Source organism: Notolabrus celidotus, chromosome 5, assembly GCF_009762535.1.
Source record: "Notolabrus celidotus isolate fNotCel1 chromosome 5, fNotCel1.pri, whole genome shotgun sequence".
Taxonomy (NCBI): Eukaryota; Metazoa; Chordata; class Actinopteri; order Labriformes; family Labridae; genus Notolabrus; species Notolabrus celidotus.
Window position 1 is genome coordinate 16,790,022 of NC_048276.1, and position 24,439 is coordinate 16,814,460.

At 38.4% G+C, this 24,439-nt stretch overlaps 1 protein-coding gene across 1 annotated transcript in view; it reads right to left on the reverse strand.

Moving 5' to 3' along the window:
- LOC117812252 (protocadherin-1-like) overlaps positions 1-24,439 on the reverse strand; it is a 451,145-nt gene that overhangs the window by 179,070 nt on the left and 247,636 nt on the right. The window contains exon 9 of the mRNA XM_034682909.1: positions 14,459-14,597. Within this exon, the coding sequence (XP_034538800.1) occupies positions 14,459-14,500 (42 nt within the window). The 5' untranslated portion in view covers positions 14,501-14,597. The remainder of the gene's footprint in view (positions 1-14,458; positions 14,598-24,439) is intronic.

A 24,439-nucleotide genomic window follows, 5' to 3' on the forward strand; every position in this document is an offset into this window, starting at 1 on the left:
TCCAATTCATATTTGAACTAAACACATGCAACTTAAAGCTCCTCTGAGGATCCTTGTGAATGTGGTGATTTTGGTGCCCCCTGTAGACAAAGATCAATCAATCAATCAATCAATCAATCAATCAACCTTTATTTGTATAGCGCCAAATCACAACAAACATTATCTCAAGACGCTTTTACAAACATAGGAGGTCTAGACCACTTCATGTGAAATTGTGAACAGAGATCCAACTTCAAGGCAGGGTAAGACTCAGTCTGACCCCACCTTAATCTATCATAAGCATTGCACATCGCAGTATTTAGCTAGTTACATTGGCGAGGAAAAACTTCCTTTTAACAGGCAGAAACCTCAGGCAGAACCAGACTCATGTTAGACAGCCATCATGCCTCGACCGAGTTGGGTCTGGAAAGACGGATAGAGGGGAGTAAGAGAGAGAGGTGATAGTGAGATTCCTCTCATCTTTTTGTCTAACTCATCTTGTCCTGTACGTTTTCTGAAAAACACCAATGAAAAAAAAATGTTCCCCGCCTTTTTGCTAATAGTCTTGTTTGTTTTTCTGGGTCATAAAGAGGCATCACTGTTTATTTCAGTCTGTTTCATAACCCAAAACAAACCACTCCTCACAGGAGCTTTAATTTTCTAGTTACACAAGTTTAGGTTATTAATCATTTAAAAATGTGATTATTCAAGCCCTTACAGGATTAACCCAACCGCTTCCTCTGTTGTTGTTGACTGAGTATCCAAAATGTCCAATACTGCATTCAAAATGAACAAAAGAGTTAACAATGCATACGCAAATGTGTATGTAAATAAAGCTTGTTGTATTGTTGAGCTATAGCTAAGTAAATGCAAATCACCTTGAATGCACATCAAGTTAATGCCTATAATTGTCTGAATTAAATGAAAGATTCTTTCTAGTATGGACTGATTCTATCTAACAATACGCCATCTGTCAATGTTTATATAAAATATAGAGTACTACAGAAATCCCAGTTGAGGGGCACCGGTTAAGCTCAAGGATCAAATCAAGGGGCCCTTGTGCTGAGGCTGTAGCCCTGGAATCCAACTTGAGGCTCTTTGCTGCATGTCATCCCTCACTCTTTCTCTCCCTTTTTCTTCTCTGTGCAATGTCCTATCCAGCAGAAAAATCAATATATTTAAAGCCCTAATAAATAAATTAAATTAACAATATCATAATTTAATCATCTGACAATGTTCAGCTATGGCCATTTCAAGCTAGATACTACTCCATAGTCACTGGGCAACGTTCAACGATTATTCAAATGTTGTCCCACCCACCCTCATCTCCTAGGTGCCTCTGTTTGCATGGTTATAGTAGACTTATGATATTCCAGGTTTACCTTGAAATGGTTGCACTTGACCTCAATTTGGTTCATCTTTTCGAAGGTATTTCACACAGAACTCTTTCATGGCTGCAGAAGCATTTGGCAGTTTTCTCAGGTTCTAAATATAATAGTACAACACCTGTTTTAGGGCACCTGGCCCTTTCTTGTGCTTTTTCATCTTTTGTTATTTAAAAGTGGTTGGCAAATTGCTTTAGAGGGACAACAGCTACCATGTGGCAGTGGCCTCAGTAAAATAATGAGGGAAAATATATTCATATTGAGATAATAGTCGCAAGAACTATCTGATCTGACAAGAGTAGAGGCTTACATGTTTGTTGTTTTTAAGCCCTTGGTTTTCACCTCAGACCTGTGTCTGAGTTCGCTACTTTTTTGACATGGTTAAATTTATTAAAGAAACACATGAATGTTAATCAAATGCATATTTAATAGTTTCTTTCTGCTGCTGTGTATTTGTCCCTAACACAGCCATAGCCTCATATTTTATTTATTTTCAAATAAATAGCACAACTGCTCAATCAGTGGCATTGCCTTATGACCGAGAAATAGAACTAAAAATGTAGACTCATCTTGACCCCCAAGGTCAGTTTTATGTTAGTTTGACTTTTTTTTCATTTTCCAATGGTGCGGTATGAAAACAGAACATAAGGAGTGAGCATAAGGGGCAGGGAAAAAAAGGTCCCAGCTGGGGTGACCCCACACTTAGACTAAAGCAGAGCGGGCAGCTGAGAGATTTCGAAAAAAAAAGCTTGTTTTCGCTCTCCTAAATGCTGACAGATGACACACCCCTCACAGCGAATCAGTTAGCCTGAGGGGGTTGTCTGAAAACTGGGGTAGGTGATGTCCTGAGCTCCCAGTAGGTGAAGAGAAAACAAGGCTGGAGTGAGATATCACACACAGCTGAGGAGTGGAGGTAAGTGTCACAGGACACACACACACAAGAGGTATAGGAAGAGAAGCACTTCTGCTTCAGGCAAAAGGTGAGGAACATTTTACACGTCACATACTCATATAAACTTTTTCAGATTCAGGCATCAACATGTTTCCATCTAATTTATAGCACAATTATTGTTTAGTTGATATCATTATTTCAAAAGGGCAGAGGTTTGTAGAATAAAGACTTGTCTCTATATTGATACCTACCTGATATCTACAATGCCTTTTATACAGCCTTTAATCCTGTATCAGGTAACGGCAAGTGTGCCACTTAATAAACCAATCTCATACCATAATTTATTAATCCCCTGATTGTTTTCTCTTCTACAAAACAATAATAAGCAATAATAAAAGAGACAATAATATATGTTATGGCTTCAACAACAAAACTTTGAAGCAGCAAAATCAATCCTATTTCTCGTAACTCATCACACAAAGCAACAACACTGCAGTACTAATGGTGAGTGAAAAGTAAATCAGAGCTAATACAACTTTAGAAATCAGGCTTAAGATTTTTAAATATATTTTAAGCCAAACTAATCAAGACCAGTAGAAAACAAAAATAAATAAATAACCAAATAATATTATTATAAATAGTGTTTATAGTTTGGAAGCACTGATAAAATGAGGGCCGATACCAATAATAATTTATGTTAGAAGTAACAATTGCGTTTATAGTGGAGTCCAATATTACACTGTCTGAGTGAGCACAAATTAAATTGTACAAAATACAAAACAACTTCTTCAGATGAATAAATACTTCTTTTTAAAAATAACACTGCTTTAAAATCTTATTTAGCCTTGTTTACATCAGAAACTCAGCAAGAGGCCATTTGTCTATTTTTAAGAACATTAATACTGTTTTGTTAAAACTAAATTCAACACAAAAATGTATAAATCAAAACAGAAATCTAAAATATAAGTAATGGATGACTACAAACATAAACATGGCTATCATTTAGCTCCTGTTTTTACCATATATAAAATTGTTTTCTTGGTTGTTTTGAAAAGCAAACCCCCCGTGTGCGCCAAACATGAGCTTTAGTAGCGTTCCATTAGAAAACGGATACATTGGCTAGTACCATTTAAAATAATTTACCATTAGGCCTATATCCATGTAAAGGGCAAGAACAGGCAGACACAATGCCCAGCTCATCAACTATCAATGCCTGCCTTGTTAACGGTCATTGTCTCTCATTATGTGTATTTTGTGGTACTAGGCGTTGGTCAATACACAAACTTAGGAATTGGGAAGAATCAGATTATCTTGGGTTCAATAATTAACACAATGAACTGTTAAAGATGTATCCTGGTTATTGCAGGGTGGTAAATGTGTGAGATCCGCTGTAGTAAGTGAGGCTTAAAATGGAAGTGAAGTGAAATGACTTGATTTGGGAATGGTCCAGTAGCTGCCATTATCAACTTTATAATAAATGGTATTGGCTAAATGAATAAATAACCCAGTTTAGTCGGGGCATGCTGGGGGGGGGGTTGAAGCACAACCAGTCTTGATACAGAGTACTGAGAACGTAGAGCAATCTGGATCTCATAGATAAGCTGATGGTTGCCTCTATGCCTCGTAGCAGGCCAGGCACTATGCAGATGAGGCAGAGCTTAATCAAAACTCTGGGAAGGTAGAACAAAAAAACACCCAGAACATTACTGAAGGGACGGCAGAGGAAAGCGCCAAGGAGGCTCCTCGCAGCTCCCATTTCATCTGGGCCGGCATGTCTAGTCGAGCTCCATGGCAGCAACAGCTGACAGGACAGAAACACATGTGAGGGAAACACTGCAAACAAAAGATGTTGAGTGTTGGAGGAGAGCTGAAAAACAGGGCCATGCTGCTGCCAGTTTGGAGGATTGGATCCAATGCTGGAAGAAGATCTAACAGACTTTAATATATTTGTGCTATTGACTGTGCCTTCAAGACACATATGCTAATTAATGCCAAGCACATCTAGCTTGTCTACAGTATGTCATTAAAATATCTGAGCTACAGAATAGGACAATTCTAAATGTATCTTTTAGTGTATTATTTACATTTTGGAGCAACTAGCCTTGAAATCTGAATTTGTGCTGTTGGTGCCTTTTTTATTCCAAATGCACACAAAGAGCAAAACGTTTAATTACCACACATTGGATGCTGAATTCATACATCAACAAGCAACATTCCCAGGGTGTCAAAGTAAGAGCTTATACAGTATTTCATCATTATTTGTGTGTATGTTGTCACAAGCTTACCCACTGAGAGTACTGGCTTTGGCTAGCTCTGTTAGCAATGTGATGCCCGCCTTCACTCTTCAGATTCCAAAACTCCCACATTTATTTATGAGCTAAAAGTCATGAACTAATGTCTGAATTTAAGGAGTCAAAATCTCCCATGTTGGCAAGAAGCTTCAACTGCCAAAGGGATGTGTTAAGTCAAAAGCAGCAAACATCTGGCCCTCTAATTTTTTAATCACCTCCCTCCTAAATTTGGACGTTGCTCTATCTTGTGTCATAAAATTTTCTTAATTAATTTTGTGACCTTTTGGCCAAAAAAAAAAACCCTAAGTGACTCAAATGTTGCAGTTTTGAGGATCTGCCCAAGCTCAGCAGAGCTCTAACAGAGCAGAACAGTTGTTTTTTTCCTAATATAAAATCTCACAGTTCAGTTGTTGGGTTTTTGTTTTGTGTGCTCCGTGCTCACAGTGCCTTCTGAAAATTAGATCTGCTGGCTTAAAGTTTATTTCTGATCTCTTTGAAATGATAGATGTTGTGTTCTGTTGTTTGAGATGTGTGATGCTGTATTGCTCAAGACAGTCTTTTATGTTTTGACAACTGTTTGCAGTCTAGTTCTCTGTATAATAAGTGTGAGATTGAGAAAGCACATCCTTACTTTCTCGTAATGAAGCTATGACCTTTCTGTAGTCAAGTTGTGTAAATGTGGGCCTTTATAACAAGGCATGTTCCTGCATAAAGAGCCTCCCTAGGATAAGCTTTTGTAGTATACCGAACATTTATCTAACTAACCGTTCGTTGTTGTCTTACTTGGGATTTGGTTGCAGCATATGAATGTAGAATTCTTCAGTAGTAATGTCATTCTCCATTATAATTAACTCACCTTTTACAGCTTTCAAACAATTCATGCTCTAATAGTAATGGCTTCAAATAATGTTAATGTTAAACAGTCTTCCAGGAATCCCAACCATCAATTAATACACTTTAGCTTCATACACAGGACTTATATGACCCCTCGTAGACTCTTCAGCATGAAACTGAAGCCCGACCCAAATTGCACATTGTGTCCATTAGATGTAACTGGTACTTTTTTTTACCAGGGAATGCCGTGGTGTGGCCAGTTTTTGGAAAATGGTTAAGGTAAATTTGTCCTTGTTGTTACATGTGTTTATACTGTTGTCTCCTTTCGTCTTAATTTTAAATGACTTACATCAGCTGAAGCTCCATAGAGCTCAGAAGCGTGTGTTTTTAGCTGGCTTGACAACTGCTAAGAAGTTGGTTGCCACTAGATGGAAACGCCCCTTACTGCTTATTTGAAAACAATGGTTACTAAAACCAAAAAACTAAGCTATGGTGTGCTACAGTGAACAATCTTAAGAACTTGCTGAACTGAGCAATCCCCCTCACACAGTTTCTCTTACATACCCACATACACACACCTACATCGACATAACTACCACAACATATGAATTTTCTCCCTCCTTCTTATGGACCTGTTGTTTTGTTTTGTTGTGTTTTTATTTTGTGTCTGTTTTTTTGTTTTTGTTTTTATTGTGTTTGTTCCTTGTTAATCTATGTTTGTATGCAACCGCAGAAATTACAATAAAAATTTAATCACAAAAAAAAAAAAAAAGAAATGGCTTCAAATAGACTAAGCAGGCATCCCTACTCTCAAGCTATGGGACCTCTAAAGGCTGATTTATATTTCTGTGTCCAATTGACGGCGTAGCCTACGCCAGGGGGTCTGCATAGCTCCCGTACCTATACGCAGAGGCCTACACACGTAGCTGCTGCACCACCACCAAAATGTAACTACGTGTAGAATCGATGCGGACCGCAAACCCTTTGATTGGTCGGCTCGGTGGCTTGCATTTCCCACACTTCTGGGATCCCGGACATCGGCGGTGTATTTCATCTCCTCCTCTCTATTATTCCCTGTAATAATGTCTGTATGATAAAGAGTAACATGTATCAGCTTTAGATTAACCTAACACACTCTGAATTGCTATAGAAAAGTAAATAGAGATCGTAGCGAGGTAGGAAGCAGGCGACCGGCTATCAGAGAGACCACACTGCCATCAAGCGTTTCAGCGGAGAATTGCTGCGCTTCACAGACACATCGACGCACAAGTATGTGGTGCTCATGTCCACGTCAGCCCCTGCTGCGTAGGGGAGACGCAAATCAGCCTTAAGAATGCAGTGAATTACAATGCATTTACATATGAAGATATTAAGTACATTGAATCAGGACTGGTAGTTCTGAAGCATTGTTATTCTGTGTTAACATAATCCTAAAATTACTCATGAAAATGTATTTCAATGGACTGATTTGAAAAGCAAAGTGCTAAAGCAATTTAATGTATGACCCTGTTTCAAAGCCAAATTACATACACGGAAAACATTTTCTATCTAATGATTTCTGATTAAAAGGTTCTTTATTAGGTCTGAGTTCATCCATCAGACTGCTCCAGCTTCCATGAACTAACCAACTTGTTCAAAAGGACTTAAATTGTATACAGAATAAAACAAATATCCTTTTTTCCCGCACAGAAAATCACAAAATATACCAAATCCACGTGTCTAATAACCTGCAGTGCCAGAAACATGCTCTGCTAAAGGTGATCAGAGAGATAAAAAGATGTCCTTCCTTCCATACATCCTTCCTGTTAATGCACTGAAGTGTGAGGTAAATATGAACATCTCATACCCCTGTTTAAAAGTTATGTGCAGCTGGTTGCACAGCTGTTGTTGAATTAACAGGACAAGCTGAGCAAATTTAAGTTATCTTTGAACACTAAAACAAGGTGGAGAACACAGCCCAATTACTATATAAACCAACCTATGAATATGATTAATAACTAGATTACATGACATTAAAAAGGGCAAATGAAGGATGGGAGATGCGTTGGAATACTCAGCAAAATTATCACAGTCAGAAAGTCGACATTATGTTTGCAGTTTTCTTTGGTATTATGTGCTGAACTCTCATGCTCCTAACTTCTGTGTCCTCTCTACTTCTTTCCTCTCTCCTGCACACTTTTAGATGGTCTTTTTGATATTGCCTGTCATTCACTGAGTGCTGTTTTTCTCACATATTTCTCCTCTCTGCTGAAGATGATTGACACTGTCAAGAGGAAAAGAAAAAGTCACATTAAAATGTTTACCTTGGATGTCCCAAACTTTTTGCAAACAGTGTTTGTGTTTTTCCCCAAAGTTGTCAATGTGTTGGGTCCTCGGGTGGTCAGTTGTGATTCCTTGCATTGGGAATTTTGTAACACAAATTCAAAAGAGGAAACAAAAGGCAGGGTGTATTTTGTTAGGAATAGCCTACTGTTTGTATTTGTGGGGCCTCATAACACCACATTCTACTGTTATTTATCTTAATTTTAAGGGCTAATTTACAAGGAAATATATAACCTACCCTTGAATTCATTTCATGTTTGGAAATCCAGGGGGGGAACAGAGGCTCTGTTCAATGGACTGCAGTTTACCCAGGCTGTAGTTGACCTTTAAAAAGAGCCCAGCAATGGTCACATGCTGGAAATTGACAACACAATTTTTACTCTGCCTTGTTATGAAAGGCTAAGCCCCAGCCCATTGGCACTGTTTTCGGTTCAACAGATTCTTAAAGAAACATCGCAAAAGGTTCTCATCACTTCCACTGATTTGCTGTTTGGTGATTTTGTTGTTCAGTGAAATACTAAGCGACTAACGTCACTGGATAGTCTTCTTTTTTCACTCACTGGCCACGATTACATAATGTTTTTCAATTCTGAATTAATTATTCAGAACTAAATAATTCTGAATTAAAGTATTCTCCTTCACGTTTACATGGGAATAGTAATACCAAATTGAGTTTTACATGGAAAACACATTTACTCGTCTTTATTCAATTCCACTTAAGGTCTGGGGGTTGGGAAGAGTTCTGATTGGACAGTGGCGGGCGTGACGTATTTACGTCTACCGGAAGAAAACAGGCTCCAGTTACTGCTTCTTTTATTTTCAGTTACAACTTGGAAGACCACACAATAAGTGCAATTTTTGCTTTGATTTTGATTATAGTTTTGAATAAGCAGCTCGACACAAACATACTGCTTCACTTTGGTCAGCTGAGGAGGAAAGAGAGATAGAGGACCGGAGAAGGGAGGCGGAAGACCGTGCTTTGGCGAATCAAAGCCGTTTAGTGCAACAGCTGCTTTACCTCAGCCTGGAATATGTGCGTCATCACGACAGGACAAGGGAACGAGCATGCGCAGAATGACCAGGATTAACTGAAAGCGGAATGAATGTATACATGATTGGGGAAGTGTTAAATTTGGATTTAAAATCAGAATAAGCCAGCCACTTACTTTGGATTCAAGTTGAATTTGGAATGGTCATTTTCATTTGGAATTAGGTGTTTACAAGGTAATTTTAATCGTTTTAAAGAGGATTTAATTTTAATTCTGAATTAAAGAGGAATTAAAAGTCTCATGTAAACGTAGTCAATGAGTGAATCATTACCAGACAAATTAACCATGTATTGAGAAACAACAATTATGAGCTCTCAGCAATAAAGTAAGGAAATGACAAATTAGCAGCAGGTACCTTTCCTCTTTATTATGTCATAATTAGACAGCCCTCTGAAATTTGCAGAAATTCAGATTACTTTTCCCGAGGCTCCATAAGTGAACTATTATTGAAACTGAAGTATTCCACATCATTACTTTGAAGATCCTAACTAACACACTTGCGAATGTCAGCTCCCATACCAGGCAAATGATAATGGCCTGCAATTGCACTGTGAGCCTTCTCCAATATGTCCACCAGAACGGCTGCAATTAAACTTTTTTTGCAGATATTTTGCCCCCATGGAGAACAAGTCTAAATTTTGGTTTACACATATCTTAGATGATTATTGGGGGCACAACCAAGGCAGAGATACTTTTTTTTCAGTGCTGTCTATTTGTCTATTTTACCCTACAGGTATCAACTTTCTCTGTATTTCAAATCTTTCCTTGCAGTTTGACACCTCGTAATCATATATGGAGTTTCAAATCCATCACCTCTGGCACTATTCCGGGATCCATTTTTCCCAGTGTGAACAGCCTGACTGCTCCTCAACCTGCATATCTTCACCTCTTATCTGTTTCTAGACTTTTCTTTTCACTTCCTCTATCTCAGTCTGACTTTGACTGTCTCCGTCTCCTCTGCCCCCGTCACACAACTGCACACCTTTCAAAGAGGAAAAAAAAAAGACTCAACTCAGTCAAAGCCTCTCACTCTCTATGAGTCATTAACTGTCTATCATCCTCTCTAACTAGAACAGGGAAGTAAGTATTTTCAATGTAATTGCAGTATTTCGAGTGGCACAGTCAGTGGATAGCAGACTAGGAGTATCATTACTTGAAATTGGACTATTACCACATTTTAAATGATCATTTTGAAGTGTAGTGTGCCTATTGAGGGGACACTAAAAGGGACTACCACATGCTACAAGCTACACACTGGGGCAACTTTTAAATTATTGCACTACCAGCTCCACCAATCTGTGAACAATTACTTGACAGTGGTTTGGGACATGGCAGCATTGTTTGAGGAGTTTTTTTTTTTCTTTTAACATTTTGTATTTCTTTAGGGAGTGTTTTGCCAGCTGTTGAGTGTCCACTGAAAAGACATTTTTTTTAAGATGAAAATCAAATTAAGCAGCATCTGCCAACTGTAATATTCAAGTACATTTGGCCATATATTTTTGAAGCATCAGGCACTTTTAATGTAATTATATTTCCTGAGTACCACTTTAAATCTTAAGTGAATTGCTTGCATCTGACACAATGTATTGATCCCAAGATGTGTGTATTTGTGTACTGTTGCATATTGTGTGTGTAGATAGCTTGGGTTATGCTTATTCAGTTTACGAAAGGTATATCTCAGAGTAATACTTCAGCTATGGGGACAAAAATTGATGAGGCAGAAGATAATTCGCTTAATTCAGCACAATTAGATGTAACTTATTTTCCTTACTTAATATTTTTTTATTTTGGCAACTCGATACATATGTTAACATTTGGCCTGAACAACATGGTAATATCTGAAATGGGTTACAATATTGTTAATAATGTGACAAATGCAATGATGTCTCATACCATGATTGACCAAATATTGTAGCGTGCTTGATATCTAACTTGCAGTTATGTCCCTCTAAGCTATCATTAAGGTTTCACACAGTATCTGTGTTAACCATAGACTGTATAATTAATGGACGTAGTATCCGTGAGGTCACCTATCTGTTTCTGGAGCGCTGTTGAAGCCAATCGTCGGTGGGAGCCATATTGGAAATGCTGAACTCAACCATAAGACTGTATAAATAATGGACATAGTATCCATGACGTCACCCGTCTGTTTCTGAAGCGCTGTTTAGAGGCCAATTGTCGTCGGCAGCCATATTGCTGCTGTTGAGCGATTGTGACGTAAAGAGGCTTTGAGCCTCCAACACAATAGCTACAGTGTTCCCGCCTGTCAATCAAGTCAGCTGTGCCTCTCATTGGAAGACTTGTAATATCAATATCTTCAAAATTGCTGCGTTAGGAAAAAATTAACCCCCCCTACAGTGTGTGCCGATCAAGGAATGAGCCATCCAGACTACACTCGTCTTTTGTACCAGGCTGTAAACATGTTTATTTCGGCTCTAAAGATCTTCTTTTTGAATTGGTGTGTATGTGGTTTCCGGTACTTCGGGAGCCAGCCTCAAGCGAATCGTCGATGAACTGCAGCTTTTAGCACTTCAGCATTTGACTCCTATTTTTAGACCGGAGGCTGCCGCTTGAACTCAACCTCTGATGTTGAGCTAGTGTGAGGTAAAGAGGCGGGCTTTGAGCCCCCTCGCCAACAGCTACTGTGTTCCCCGCCTGTCAGTCAAGTCAGCTCTGCCTCTCATGATGGAAAACTTGTAATATTTATATCTTCAAAACTGCCATGTTATGAAAAATGTGCCCCCCGTACAGTGTGTTTTGATGGAGAAATTAGCTATTCAGACTACACACATTTTTTGTACCAGGCTGTAAACCTATTTATTTTTGCTGGCTACCAGTACTTCCAGGGCCAGCTTCAAGTGGATTAACACTTCTGCATGGGCTTCAGTTCTTGTCGTCGTAAGTTGCCACTTGGTTGTAACCCTTTTCCTCACCTCAGTCACAAACTGTATGAAAATATAGAGCCGATGTTCTTACCACAAGAATCAGACCACAATAATGTTCACTTGTGTCTTTCTTCAGCCATCAATTATATTCTTGTTCTGCCCTCTATCTTAACTTAATCCCTATTCACCTAACCCAAACAAGATTTTTGTTATCTGATTTGACTTTCTAGTTTTTAACAGTACTCTCTGCTGTTTTGATGTGTGTTGTCTGAATGCTGGAAAACAGTCAATGCGAAGAGCAAAAGAGGTGGCGCACCCCATACTGAAACCCAGCAGCAGCCAACTCACAGCTTTTGGTTTTAAAATCAACTCCATTCTTGCTTCTCAGAAAAGAAAGTCTTGGTTGTAAGTCCTTCATAACCAACCACTGGGTCATAAGTCTGGCAAAGTGGGCATTACTCCAGCAAATTTTGTGAGACGATATCACAGGGGTTCAAAGTCTGGTCTCAACAATTTTGAGGGCAAGTATTTTGAGGGTAGATGCAAGCAGGGGTTACGTCTGATTGATGAAAATGATGAATGATGAATGAAGTGATAGTGGTGAACATATGAATGGCCTATACGTCCACAGCAAGATTTGAAACATCATACTGTACACCTTCTTGTTTGCTGCTGTAACTCCATGAATTTCCCTGTTGTGGGACGAATAAAGGAGTATCTTATCTTATCTAATCTTATCTTATCATGTATTCATGTTCTGAATGTTGATACATGGCACTTGTACAATTAAAGTTTTTTATCAGTGCTTTTTGAAGTTTAATGATTGTATATGGTCTTATTTTGGTTATTTTGGTTACTAAGTGTGCATTTAGTGAACTAGACAATTTCAACTTCATCACTGCCGTCCATACCATAATTACTAGCTGGTTAAACTAATTATTATAATAAATTAAATGTTAAATGTGACGGAACTCTTTTCAGTGGATTGTTTTGACATGAATGCATGCGATCCGTTTGACTCTAGTGTTGCTCATGTGAGTGAACGTTAATATCCGCTGTCAAGGGGTTTTGACCAATTAGAATCAAGCTTCTTACAAAACCGGAAGATCATTAAGAAAGACGGGTAATAATATATAGTAATATTTGTTTTACACATGGCGTAAACGTAACCACTAGACTGGAGCAATGCCTTACCAGCACAGGCATTTAAAGATAACCCTGCAAGGAGGAATGAAGGCTGGTGGTGCTAGCTCTGCCAAAGTTAACCACACTTGGTAAACCAATTTGACATTGACTCTACAATGTTTTGTTTAGCTGTGTTAAATTAATGTGTCTGACTGTTTGAGTGTTTCTTACCTTTAGATTGGTTGATAAGTCAGAATTTCAAATCTAATTTAAACATATAGGAAATTATTCACTCAGAGCATCCCTACAGGTCACATTAAAAAATGTGATAAAGCGTGGCCTTGGTTTATATCAATTTTTTCCCTCTGTTCGAAGTCTGCAGGAAAAAGCAGTTGAAGGTGATGATTCTTCTTCATTTGATTTATGTACTGCTTTGCAGCTGACTGCTGATGCTCGATGCTTTCAGCAGTAAAAACAACGCTCCAGAGTCCACCTGATCTATTTACAATGCAGAGGATGCATTCAACTTGATCCTCTGAAAGTACAACTGAAGTCTCTATCTCCGTGACCAGTCCAGGGACAGGTCTTGCTCTACCTGACATCTTTTCATAATGTCATAGCCAGACAGCCTTTTCATAAACATATGCACCAATTACAAAATCCATTAATATCCATCATGTTCTGTCATAAATCATATAGCTGGGCAGCCAGTCTCACTGTAATTATTGCTGAGCAAGAAGCAGTAGTCTGTGATTACGTTTAGTCATTATTCCCCTCCATGTGATTAATCTCAGCTTTGAAATAATAAATGGGGAAAATGAACCAGTTTTATGTCAATGCGTTTGTAATTGTGAATTTGAGCGTGACATATTATGAAGCTGAGTTTTGACAGAAATCTGTTTCTGTCAGTCTTCTCTCTCCCGCTCTTCTGTGTCTCTGACAAGTACAATGATCAATGCGTTGCGATGTTGTTGTTTGTATCAAAACATCTAAAAATATCATGAAACCTACAAATGTCACAAAGAAATCAACCATTTCTCTGGATCTCTTTTCACTCTAAAGTATTTAAAATACTTTTGCAGAATGTCAGGCGAGGAAAAAACAAAACAAAACATTACCCCATGAGAAAAGGACATGATGTAAAAGCTGTTTTTCGATGACATTTGTTCATTTTACCTGTGATGAAAGATATTTTCACAGTATTACATGACTGCTAGTAAGTACCAATTCTTGTATGTTAACCTCAGTGTATTCAAACAATTATTCCCTCTATGCAAGGACACTGTTATTTCCTACTGAGACGACAGGTTTGAATGCATGCACATCATATTAATTCCCTGCTTTGTTTGAACACTCATTAAAGCGATTCTTTCAGCTCTTGCTGAAATTAAAGCCGCTCTAGTGAATTATATGTGCATCACACTTTGCCTTCAAGCTCCAGTGAGCAGAGGATATCTTAAATACTAATTGTTAAAGGTTCATGTTCCTGCCACTTACTACTAGGAAATCTCATTCGGCTGCCATAAACCCCTTTCAACAGAGGTACTAATTCTAATTCAGGATGTAGATTTCTCATCATTGCAGGTGTTTGTGTTCTTTAAATCTTATTGATCTCTCTGTTGAGCAATTTCTCTCCATTATTGAAGTAATGTAATTTACTGAGGCTGCATATATAAGATTAAAGAATATACCCTACCTTCCCATGGCAACATGTATGAGGGCCTCTTGCGACGTACATCACTGGCTTACAGACAACGCTGACTAATGTCTGCTGGCACACAAGGTTCAAGGGAGATCAATTTTTGCACAATAACCAGCCGAGGCAAGAATCTGCCCTGTGGAATGAAGGAAAGCGTATTAGCTCTAATGCAAACCCTATTATCAAAGACACACAGTCATACATTATGTACAGAATGCCAGTTTCACAAGGCTGGTTCAAAAACAAACATGAATTATTTATCAAAACCCAGATTCTTCTTGTTTTTCTTGACGTAATTAATACTAAGAACAATCAGCTCATCCCAAATCAAACACAAGCTATTTTTTTTTTTGCCTTGTGCAGCAACTTTCCGAGGGAGAGGACAATGATAGAATTCAATGATCGCAACACCTAATGGGTGTTCCAGCAGTGGCGCTCATTCACAATGGAGGGGGGGGGGGGGAATCCTGCAGGTTTATTGATTCAAGTCCAGGTTAAAGGTTCAGCTATTATTCTGCAGCTGAAAAGGGATCACCCATTTTGCCTGAAGATCAATGAAAGGCCTGCAGCTATAATTACCATGCACTTGATGGTGTTATTATTACAATGGCATGCACTGGGGAAACTGATTAGAGTCCCATCAAACGCATATCAGCACACCCTCATATATATAGGTACAATTAGAGACTCTTGAGCAATATGTATTTTTTTGTTACAATTTTGGAATTCATAAAGTACAATGAGGCCTGCAGAAAACACAATGTGTGTTTATACCAATTTTCTGGGTTTAGTTTCAGTAAAAAATAGGTGTTACTGTAAGCAGATTCTGCAGCTGGCAGTAAAATCTTTACACCAATAAGCAGCTGTTTGCCAAATCGTCCCAACAGGCCACCCTTGTAAACCAACAATCATGAGCAAGCAATGGGAATCATAATCAAGGTTTAAAAGGTTACATTGTTGAATTATCTGGCAGGGTAATTATTGGCTTTTTGAATATGAATTACTCACTGTTTCTTGAGCACTTTTGAATTAGTTGGTTTTAATTCTGCACACAGTTGTTATTCTCAGAAAACTATCCAGATTTAAAAAACAAAAAAAGGGGTTCATTGGAAGTGCCAGTTCAGTCCTTTAATAGCCACCGAAATTGCTCTAACTGTTGTCTAAATGTCACAGGCCCCAATCCAGATGCCAACTCATTGGCACCAGGCCTGAGGGGAGCATGATAAAGGTTGCAAATGTCAATTACGTCTGATAAACTTTGGAATGGCAGATTTCTGTTCTATCAGTTTAGTCCTTCCATTGAAACATATGCACGGGGAGAAAAAAAAAAGGCGACTCATCCCATATGGGAGGGAGGCGAAATATAAACAAAGGGGAGAGGACTCAAAAACAAGAGAGTCATTAATCATCTCCTTTTAAATTTACTCTCACTTCATTGTATAGACAACTCACCCATTGTTGTTGTCTTGGCGAGTCACACAGTTGCTGACTACTGTCCCATTTACTCAGAACTCTGCAGTTTTTCTAATAAGACTTGCATTTACATAGCTGAATCTTTCAGACCGTCTTTCTTACATATTAGAAATGCATTTTACTTTAAAATGACTGCAGTGCATATATTTGTTTATTGAATTGTTTACCATATTTATGATTGTATTGCATTGTGGGATTATTTAGAAGTCTGTTAACATGAAACTTGAGACAGGAATTTAATGCTGGTTCATAAGGCTAAACATTTCTTGGTTTTCATATTTCAGCATAAATCCAAACACTACCTGCAGCAGCCATGAGACAGCTAAATCCTCAGCTGGCTTCCCCTTATGGTTTGCACAAATCAATAGACATCATTCACAAATGGTGAACATGTAACATTTTGAATACTGGGCATGGGCCTTTACACAAGGACATGGTATGTCTTGTCGTCTCATTCCTTCAGCCCACACTGTGTGGGCAGATCGGCCTAGCTTACAAATCAGCCGTTGCTTTTCCAGCAGTAGAGATCCACACACTCAGTGACAGCTTAAAGCATGTGAGAGCAGCTACACAGTCTGTATGAACTCACTAGACCTTTCCTGCCTGTGCTGTGCTTATGCTCTATTAATTAATAATTACAATTAATACATGCTGTCTAGATGCAGCAAGACTGGGATTTTAAAGTTATGCTAGAATGGAATGAAAGCATTCATGAGTTAATGCTACTTTCAGCATGCTATCACAAAGCAAACATGCTGATGTTAAGCTGGTATAATGTTTATTTGGTCCAGACTAACATTACACCGGCGCCTTTTGATCATGGCCGGGTTTTTGTTGACACTGACTTCTGACAAACAAACCAAAAGCAGTCAGCATGACGTACAAACCAGCAGGTAACTTACTAAGGGGCAGTTTTAGAGAAACTTCCTGTCTATTCAGCTTTACATGATGCCTTGAATTGAAAAAAAACAGTGATTTATGTGAATATTTGTGATGTTCAGCCCCAAAAAAACAAGTGATTAACAATATCTGAGGAATAAAAAGGATGAAAAAATGGGATAGGATCACTCTATCAAACTATTCTTGTTAAGAAAATCAAGTACCCAGGGTAGAAAACAAGCACTCCATCGTTATTTCTACCCCTCACTTTTTAATGATCAAGTAACATCCCTGCAATCACAGGCTGATGCTATGGTTACCCAATGTTCTTGCAAAAATATACATGGCACTTTCACAGCAGGCCTATTAGGACGTCTTCCTACACAGCTCAAAATCAGCTGATGGATTTTAAGAATTGCACAGCTGATATAGTGTCTACAAAAATCACAAATCCAACACTGCAGATACCTTCTTTCAGTAAAAGACATGGTCAGGCTGATTTGGTTTAACTCAACGAAGTGCTCGCAGTATGCTTAAAAGCTTTTCAATACAACTCTAGATAAACGAGAAAACAAAAAGTAGCAAAATGACAAAACTTAATGAAAGCTGTAAATACATTTCACTCAAAGCCACAGATGGGTCTCCAATAGTCAATCAGATGTATCCTCTACTGACAAAACATGTGGCAAAATTTCATTCCAGCCCACCCAGTTGTGGAAATAATTACAATCATTGCTTAAGTGGCAGATCGTTCAACAGAACAATATCTATTATGTCCATTTTAATGTGATTCTGGCACAACTGAAAATAACTACTTTGTAATGCTTTTCCTGAAGTATGAACTTTGATCTATCTACCTCTAAAGGGATATTTCAGTTTTTTCAAGGTCCTGAAGTATTGTCGTCACTAAGTCCCTCTCCCGACAGAAGAAGCTCTCTGGGTTCGTTGACATGGGCTCACAGTTTACACACCGGCACCACCAGGTAACGTGGGATCTCTCCTGCTCACTCGTCAGCACAGAACTTTCTCCCCTCTTTTCTTTGGTACGTTGGGTCTGCATCTGGAGTTCTTCCTCTGTAAACTCTGGTTCATAGAGGTATCCTCTTGTGTCGACAGTAAAGGGCATATCATCGTCACTGTCAGAATCACTAATTTTTGCAAATTGTAGTTTTTGATCCTAAAAGTGCAGGCAGATCCAAACAGCTGATCGGCGTGTATCCGTGCTCATGCAGCAGAAGAACACCGGTCTGCGAGGTGCGTCCGAAAATAGTGTCAAAACAAAGGGGGTTTCTGACGGCAAACTGAATAGCTCCAATTTTTTTTTTACTGGTGTATGCATTTGTACCGTGTTGAGTGCCTGGACCATATTTTCTTAACTTTGGCAGATTACGTGAAATAGGTGTCCCCATCCGCAGAGAAAATAGACTAGTTTGCCTGTCGGTATTCTGGGAATTTTCTAATCAATGGGGAAGAGCTCACTGGCACTCATTGTGGCTAGCAGGAGCAATAGTGTAAAGAAACTCATACAACCCCACTTCAAAAAAACTGAAATATCCCTTTAAATTCTTTCATGCACCTGAACACTGACACATGCCTAGTGCAGACTACTTGAATGACTGTGCTACTGCGTGTGCTGCTCCATTACTCTGAATACTGCACTGCAAAAAACTCATATCTGTGTTGGTCTAATTTCAAGTCAAAATATCTTATTATGCTGAATTCAAGTCACATTAATCAGATATTAATCTTATTTCAAGATACCACAGGCAAAAACATTATTGCTTGTAAGTACTGAAAATATCTGATGCATCAGGCCAAATGTTCATGATGAGTTTTTTATAATTGTTGCATCTCATTTTGGAGAAACTTGAGGCATTTAGATTTTTGCATTGGCAGATATTGTGACTCATCACGTGTAATTAAGTCCTTAATTCTGGCTTTCAATATCTTGAAATCTGATTTATTTTTAATTAGTCATATCAACATAGCTTCAATTGACTGTAATGAGATGTTTTGACTAAAAATCAAACTAATACACCTGATGGGATTTAAGATGTTTGCAGTGTAGTTATCGGACGTGAGTTGATTTTATCATCAAATTGTTGGGGATAGTTTTAATGGGTATTTTTATTTTTCGTACAGTTGTTTCTGAAGAAAGTTTTTAAAAATATTATAACTGTCTCTTTTCTGTTACTCTGCTGTAGGCTAGGGGAACAGCATTTAGACTTTTTTAAAACAAGACAACTTAATTATCTGTGTACTCATGTTACTTTTCAGTCTTAATAAGCTTGCTTCTAATACCATAATCTCTTTTGGCAGATCTTCATGAGAATGCAACATAAACACAGGACAAGAGTTTTGTATTGCAAGCGTTTTGTGGCCCACAACACAAGCTCTGTAAAAGTAATTGTCAAGTAGTGTGCAAAGTTAACACAAAACCAGTTGTTGAAACTAACTTGATTTGAACTCTAGTTGTGTTACTGTTTGGTGGCACCATGGAGACATAAGCTTCATCTTACCTAGAAAAGCGTAACATCCTGGGCCAAATATTGTTGCAGAAATTATGTATTTACCTCTAGTGGCCAATCAGGGAAGAGCAGTTTTCTTGATAAGATGTTTCTTACAGTGCCTCTCATCCATGATTGCCTCTAAAAAGACAAGCGGCTGAAATAACTGTTGTTAGCTCCCGTGAATCAACTAACAGCAACACAGAGATGTTTAAATATGACAAAGCATTTTGATTAGATGAAATTCAATTATCTGTCCTCATGGAAAAGAAAGCAGGAGTACTTGTAAATCAATGTCATTACACATCTCTAAGAAAGAGAGAAGAAAACAATCTGAATAAGCCATACTTTCAGTAAAACCATCTGCTTCTCCTCATCCTCATCCAAGTTATCCCATATTTTAAAATGATGCACCATGACAACCAGTGTTGTACGGAGAGCTTTACACCTACTCAAACTTGGGTGTAAGATTTGAGACTACTTATGCTAAAGTTTATATATTTAATTCATTTCAATTTATATAATAATTTAAGTTAAAACCAGAAAAATGTAAGATTAAAATATATAGCTGTTTAATATAAGTTAATAAGAATTTGTTCCTAATAGAAAGTGAAAGCTTCCAGAACATGAGAAAGGGACTGAGCTTAGCAAGATGCACCTCATGCTTGCCATGCAGCAAGGTTGATGCAGAGAGGAGAAAGCTGCTGCACATTGAAAGACCTGGGAAGCCAGACATTTCATTTTTACTCCCTTACAGTTCATGGGGCCAATGAGGTATGTGTTAAAGTTTGTTTGTGTGGCCCATTTCTTTTCTTTGATGTGATTATAAGTTAAACAGCATATAGTTGCTATGTATATTGATTTTATTTGGTAAGTAGTGTGTTATGTGTATAGGTAATTGTGTTTAAGCTTTATCAAGCTGATTTTATGATTTTTATTACAGTTCTCACAGCATGCTCAAAGGCACGGATTGTGCGAAATAAATGCCCGTAAGAAAAGGAACGCCTTGTGTCCGTGTCTTGATTGGAGGGAGTTACATAGATGTTGTTTCTCAACACAAACTGCATTCTTGCTTCTCAAATTGCTAGATGGACTGTAAACACAGGCAACACATGGAAATTCAAGACTTGGCTGGAAGTCCTTTACTGCTAACTGCGAACAACACCAGGAGGCCTGAAAAGTTGGCCGTCACTTTAAGAGGCTGTATCATCAATAGATGAGAGCAGATGAGTCATTTTTATTATAAGTGTAAGACTATGACCAGACTGTGGGGCTCAAGATATAGGCAGATATTATGAGTGGTTGTTACAATAATATTCTCATTTCAAGTTTGCAGTGTGGTGTTGATTAACTTAAAGTGTTTATATGAGTGAATATAAGTTAGTAAAACCATAATTATGATGATGTATTTTTTTAAGTTTGATATTGGACAACATAAATCACACAGTTGTAATCCAGCTTGTTGATTAAGTGCTGACTTTGTAGACCACAGCTGTGTACTGTTTTATCAAACAGTTTGAGCTTGAATTCAAATGGGGAGTAAGATTTTTTGAAACAATTTTTGGCTTCTGTGTTTGCAGGTTTGTTAGTTTGCACTCTAGTGTTGTCTAGATCCTGTGATTTCAGAGTGTATTGATTTCTCTAAAACCCCTTCCATTTGTCAAATTCAATATGTTTATAATCTTTAACCAGTTTGTTGCCATCGTTATAAAAACAAGGTCACTGCAAACTGTCAGTGCATCAGTGTTAATTTCGTCAACGAAATTATGACGATAAATGTTCGTCAACGGCTCATTTTTTCAAGAAAACAAGACTATGATGAGCTAAAGTGCTTCACTGATAATAAAAACGAAAATATGTTTTAATTTTGTTCACAAGACCATGACGAGACGAAAACTTTAGGGAGGGCCGTCCATGTTTCCCTTGATGTGCGTCTTTAAAGATAAAAGTGATGCATTCCTGTGACAGGCTGAGTTATTGTCTGAGGGGCGCATTGTTGGCCTGGGCTCTATCTGCAGCAGGAAGTGCTGTGTGAAACCAGCTCTCCCCACCTCCATACCAAGACACAACCGGGGGACGTCTGTTTAATATTTGACGTTTGCTGTTTTTGCCCCTCTCACAGTAAAAAGCTCCACGTCTAGAGCTTGATTTGATCCAGTTTGGTGAAACATCAGACACATTCAGTAAGTTTTGATCAACTCCTCGCCATCAAAGATGCAGATGCATTTCAGAGTGCCGTGAACTGACTGTCAAGTGCGCCTGTCACTGCAGGTACATTGGGGGCAGCAGTAGCTCAGTTCATAGGGACTTGGCTTGGGAATCGGAAGGTCGACGGCTCAAGTCCCAGAGTGGACAATGTTTGGCAAGTGGACCGGTGGCTGGAGAGGTGCTGGTCCATTTACCTGGGCACTATCTAGGTGCCCTTGAACAAGGCACCAAACCCCCAACTGCTCGGTTGGCGCTGGTTGATGGCAGCCTCCACACTCTGACATCTCTCCTAAGCATGTTCATAGCATGTTTGTGCATGATTGTATCTATAACAAACTATGCGTGTATGTACCCTGATAAAAAAAAAAAGAGTGAAAATTTGAATTTCCCCGATGGTGATTAATAAAGTACGTTTACCTTACCTTTACATTCAAGGACCAATGTAAATGTGCAATACAGCCCTTTCATGGCATTTTTCTATGAGTCAAGATAATCAGAATACAGTCACAGTGGCCACATGAAGAATGTTTTCTTTAGAATTTTTAGCAGAGATAGGCTGAATTATTTAACTTAACTTATTTAACAGATTTTGTGTTTCTTGTTGTTTTATTTGTCAGTATGTCAACGTGTGTCTTGGCACACAACTACAAACATGTAGCTATGTGGCTATGCTAACTAGCGCTAGCACTTTTCCATGAAAAATACAAATCATCCACTAGATCTTCAAATCTGCAGACGTGGGGAGTTAAACCGACCTTTGTGTTTAATAAAACAGCCTACAACTAGCATGCCTCCCTCCTAAGCTCCTTGTTAGCACACGTGTGCAGGTAATGAAAAATGAAGGAGGAGTTGAGTTGTATGTTATACAGTCTATGGGCTGAACTAGCTCCGAGCTCTGACTTACATTTCAGACCGGATGTCGTTGTGACATATGAAAAACCCGGAAAACTGAAACAGCTCGTTTCAGCACACATTTACAGAAAGGTGGAGAAATAAAAACAGGGGCAGAATGGATTTTTTCATTTTGAGGGGGTTTTAAGACATGCCAGGGACACATATTTCAGGTAGAGAACCATTAAAAAGTCGATTTTGCATGATATGTCACCTTTAAAGAGTGAAGATGTTTTGGCAAATATTCAAGGACTAAAATGTTTTGAGTTTTCGCTGACTAAACCTAGAATAAAATTATAAAGAGCTGAAAAGACTAAAACGTGACTAAAACTATCAGGCATTTTCGCCTAAAGACTAAGACTAAATCTAAAATAGCCGCCAAAATTATCACTGCAGTGCATAAAAAAACAACCCATCCAAAAACTACACATGAATGCATGAATACTTCATTTGGCACACTGTTGCTCCTGCTGCTTCGTAAGTCTCCAAAAAAAATTGAACATAAAGTAGGACTTTCTAACGAAAAGAGAATAAGTTATCAGCTGAGCCCTGCACTACAACCCAATTAACTCTCCTTCCCAGAATACTTTCTCTGATGGATTAAATCAACATTTAAACACAATTTCAGATTTTTTTTTCTTAATTAAATATTAGTACTAGGTCATGTTGTTTTGTAGACCTTTAAAATGAAAAATTAATAATCCATTTTCTCTCACATAATAAGGCATTCCTCTCAAAGCCCGGTACCCAGCCAAACTGTGTGAAAGCTAAAAAGTAGTGCTATAAAAGAGGCCCCAGGTCTCCTGACTGATTGAAGACTGGTAAAGCTACTGAAACCAATGCCTCTGTCCAAAGGCTAAAACCAAGAAAAGTGATTGCTCGCTGTATTGCAGGAAGAAACAGCACATAATTACTCGGTGGGAAAAAAAAATACAGCTCAGAGGTTTTGCTGCATCAGACATTTCCATGCCAACTACTTTATGGTACCTCCTTGGTTAGAAGTAAGGCAGGCAACAAACTAGAGTGAAAGAGTACAAGTAAATGCTTGAGCAAGATGTGCCACAGTTTTACACTAACAACTGAATTTCTCTTGTCCACTGTTGTGCAAGTAAGGGATTTTGATAAAATGCTCTGATAATAAAAAGCTGTCATGGAGAATAATGTTTCACAAAGAAGCAGGAACTGAAGTTTGAATAAAGCACCTGGAAATCCTGGATAGCTTCCCTTTTTTGCGTTATTAGGTCAAAAAGCATCTGAATTATTCCTCGGATTGGGCTCTTTTGTTTTTACATAAACCACAGTTCTGGATATTAGGCTGTTTATACATTCCCTTTCATGATTTTGTCTGAGAGAGCGCCTTGATCACATGCTAGTTAATGGGGAGACCCTCCTTATTTATGGCATGAGATGCTGGTGCAGGAACAACACTGTGCTATTTATCTTTTTCCCTCTTTGTGTTTGTGGGTAAGCAATTAAAATAACTGGGTCACTGATTATTGAACTTGTGCTTGCACACTGCAGCACATTGGTATCATACAATATTGGATCTTTCTTTTGATGGCTCACTGTGGAGCCGGCTTCACATGTCTTGATGAAAGAAGTGGGGAAGGAAAGAGGTGATGGAAGCAAGTGATATTGTGTTTATTGTAGTCCTGATCATCCAATGAAATAGAAGGTATATTATATAGTTGGCAGGTAAGGGCCCTATGGCCCGCATCAGTAATATCAGCAATATATATAGATAGCAGACAGGTTCTTACATCTAAGCATAAAAAAGGGCTGTAACTAGGAGGATAGCACTTATTTGAGCTGGTTACTGATTCAAACATTAAAGATGTGACTACATCTGCCCTGCATCAGTAAGAACATAAGTTTATGACTCAGGTTACTTGGGGTTTACTGCTTTTCATTTCATACTGTGCTCAGCATCTTCAATCTTACAAAACTTTGACAGAAAACACTTAATTTTATTAGACTTAAGTCAGCTTAGGGTGGCTTGGAAGTTTGTGTTGAAGCTGGG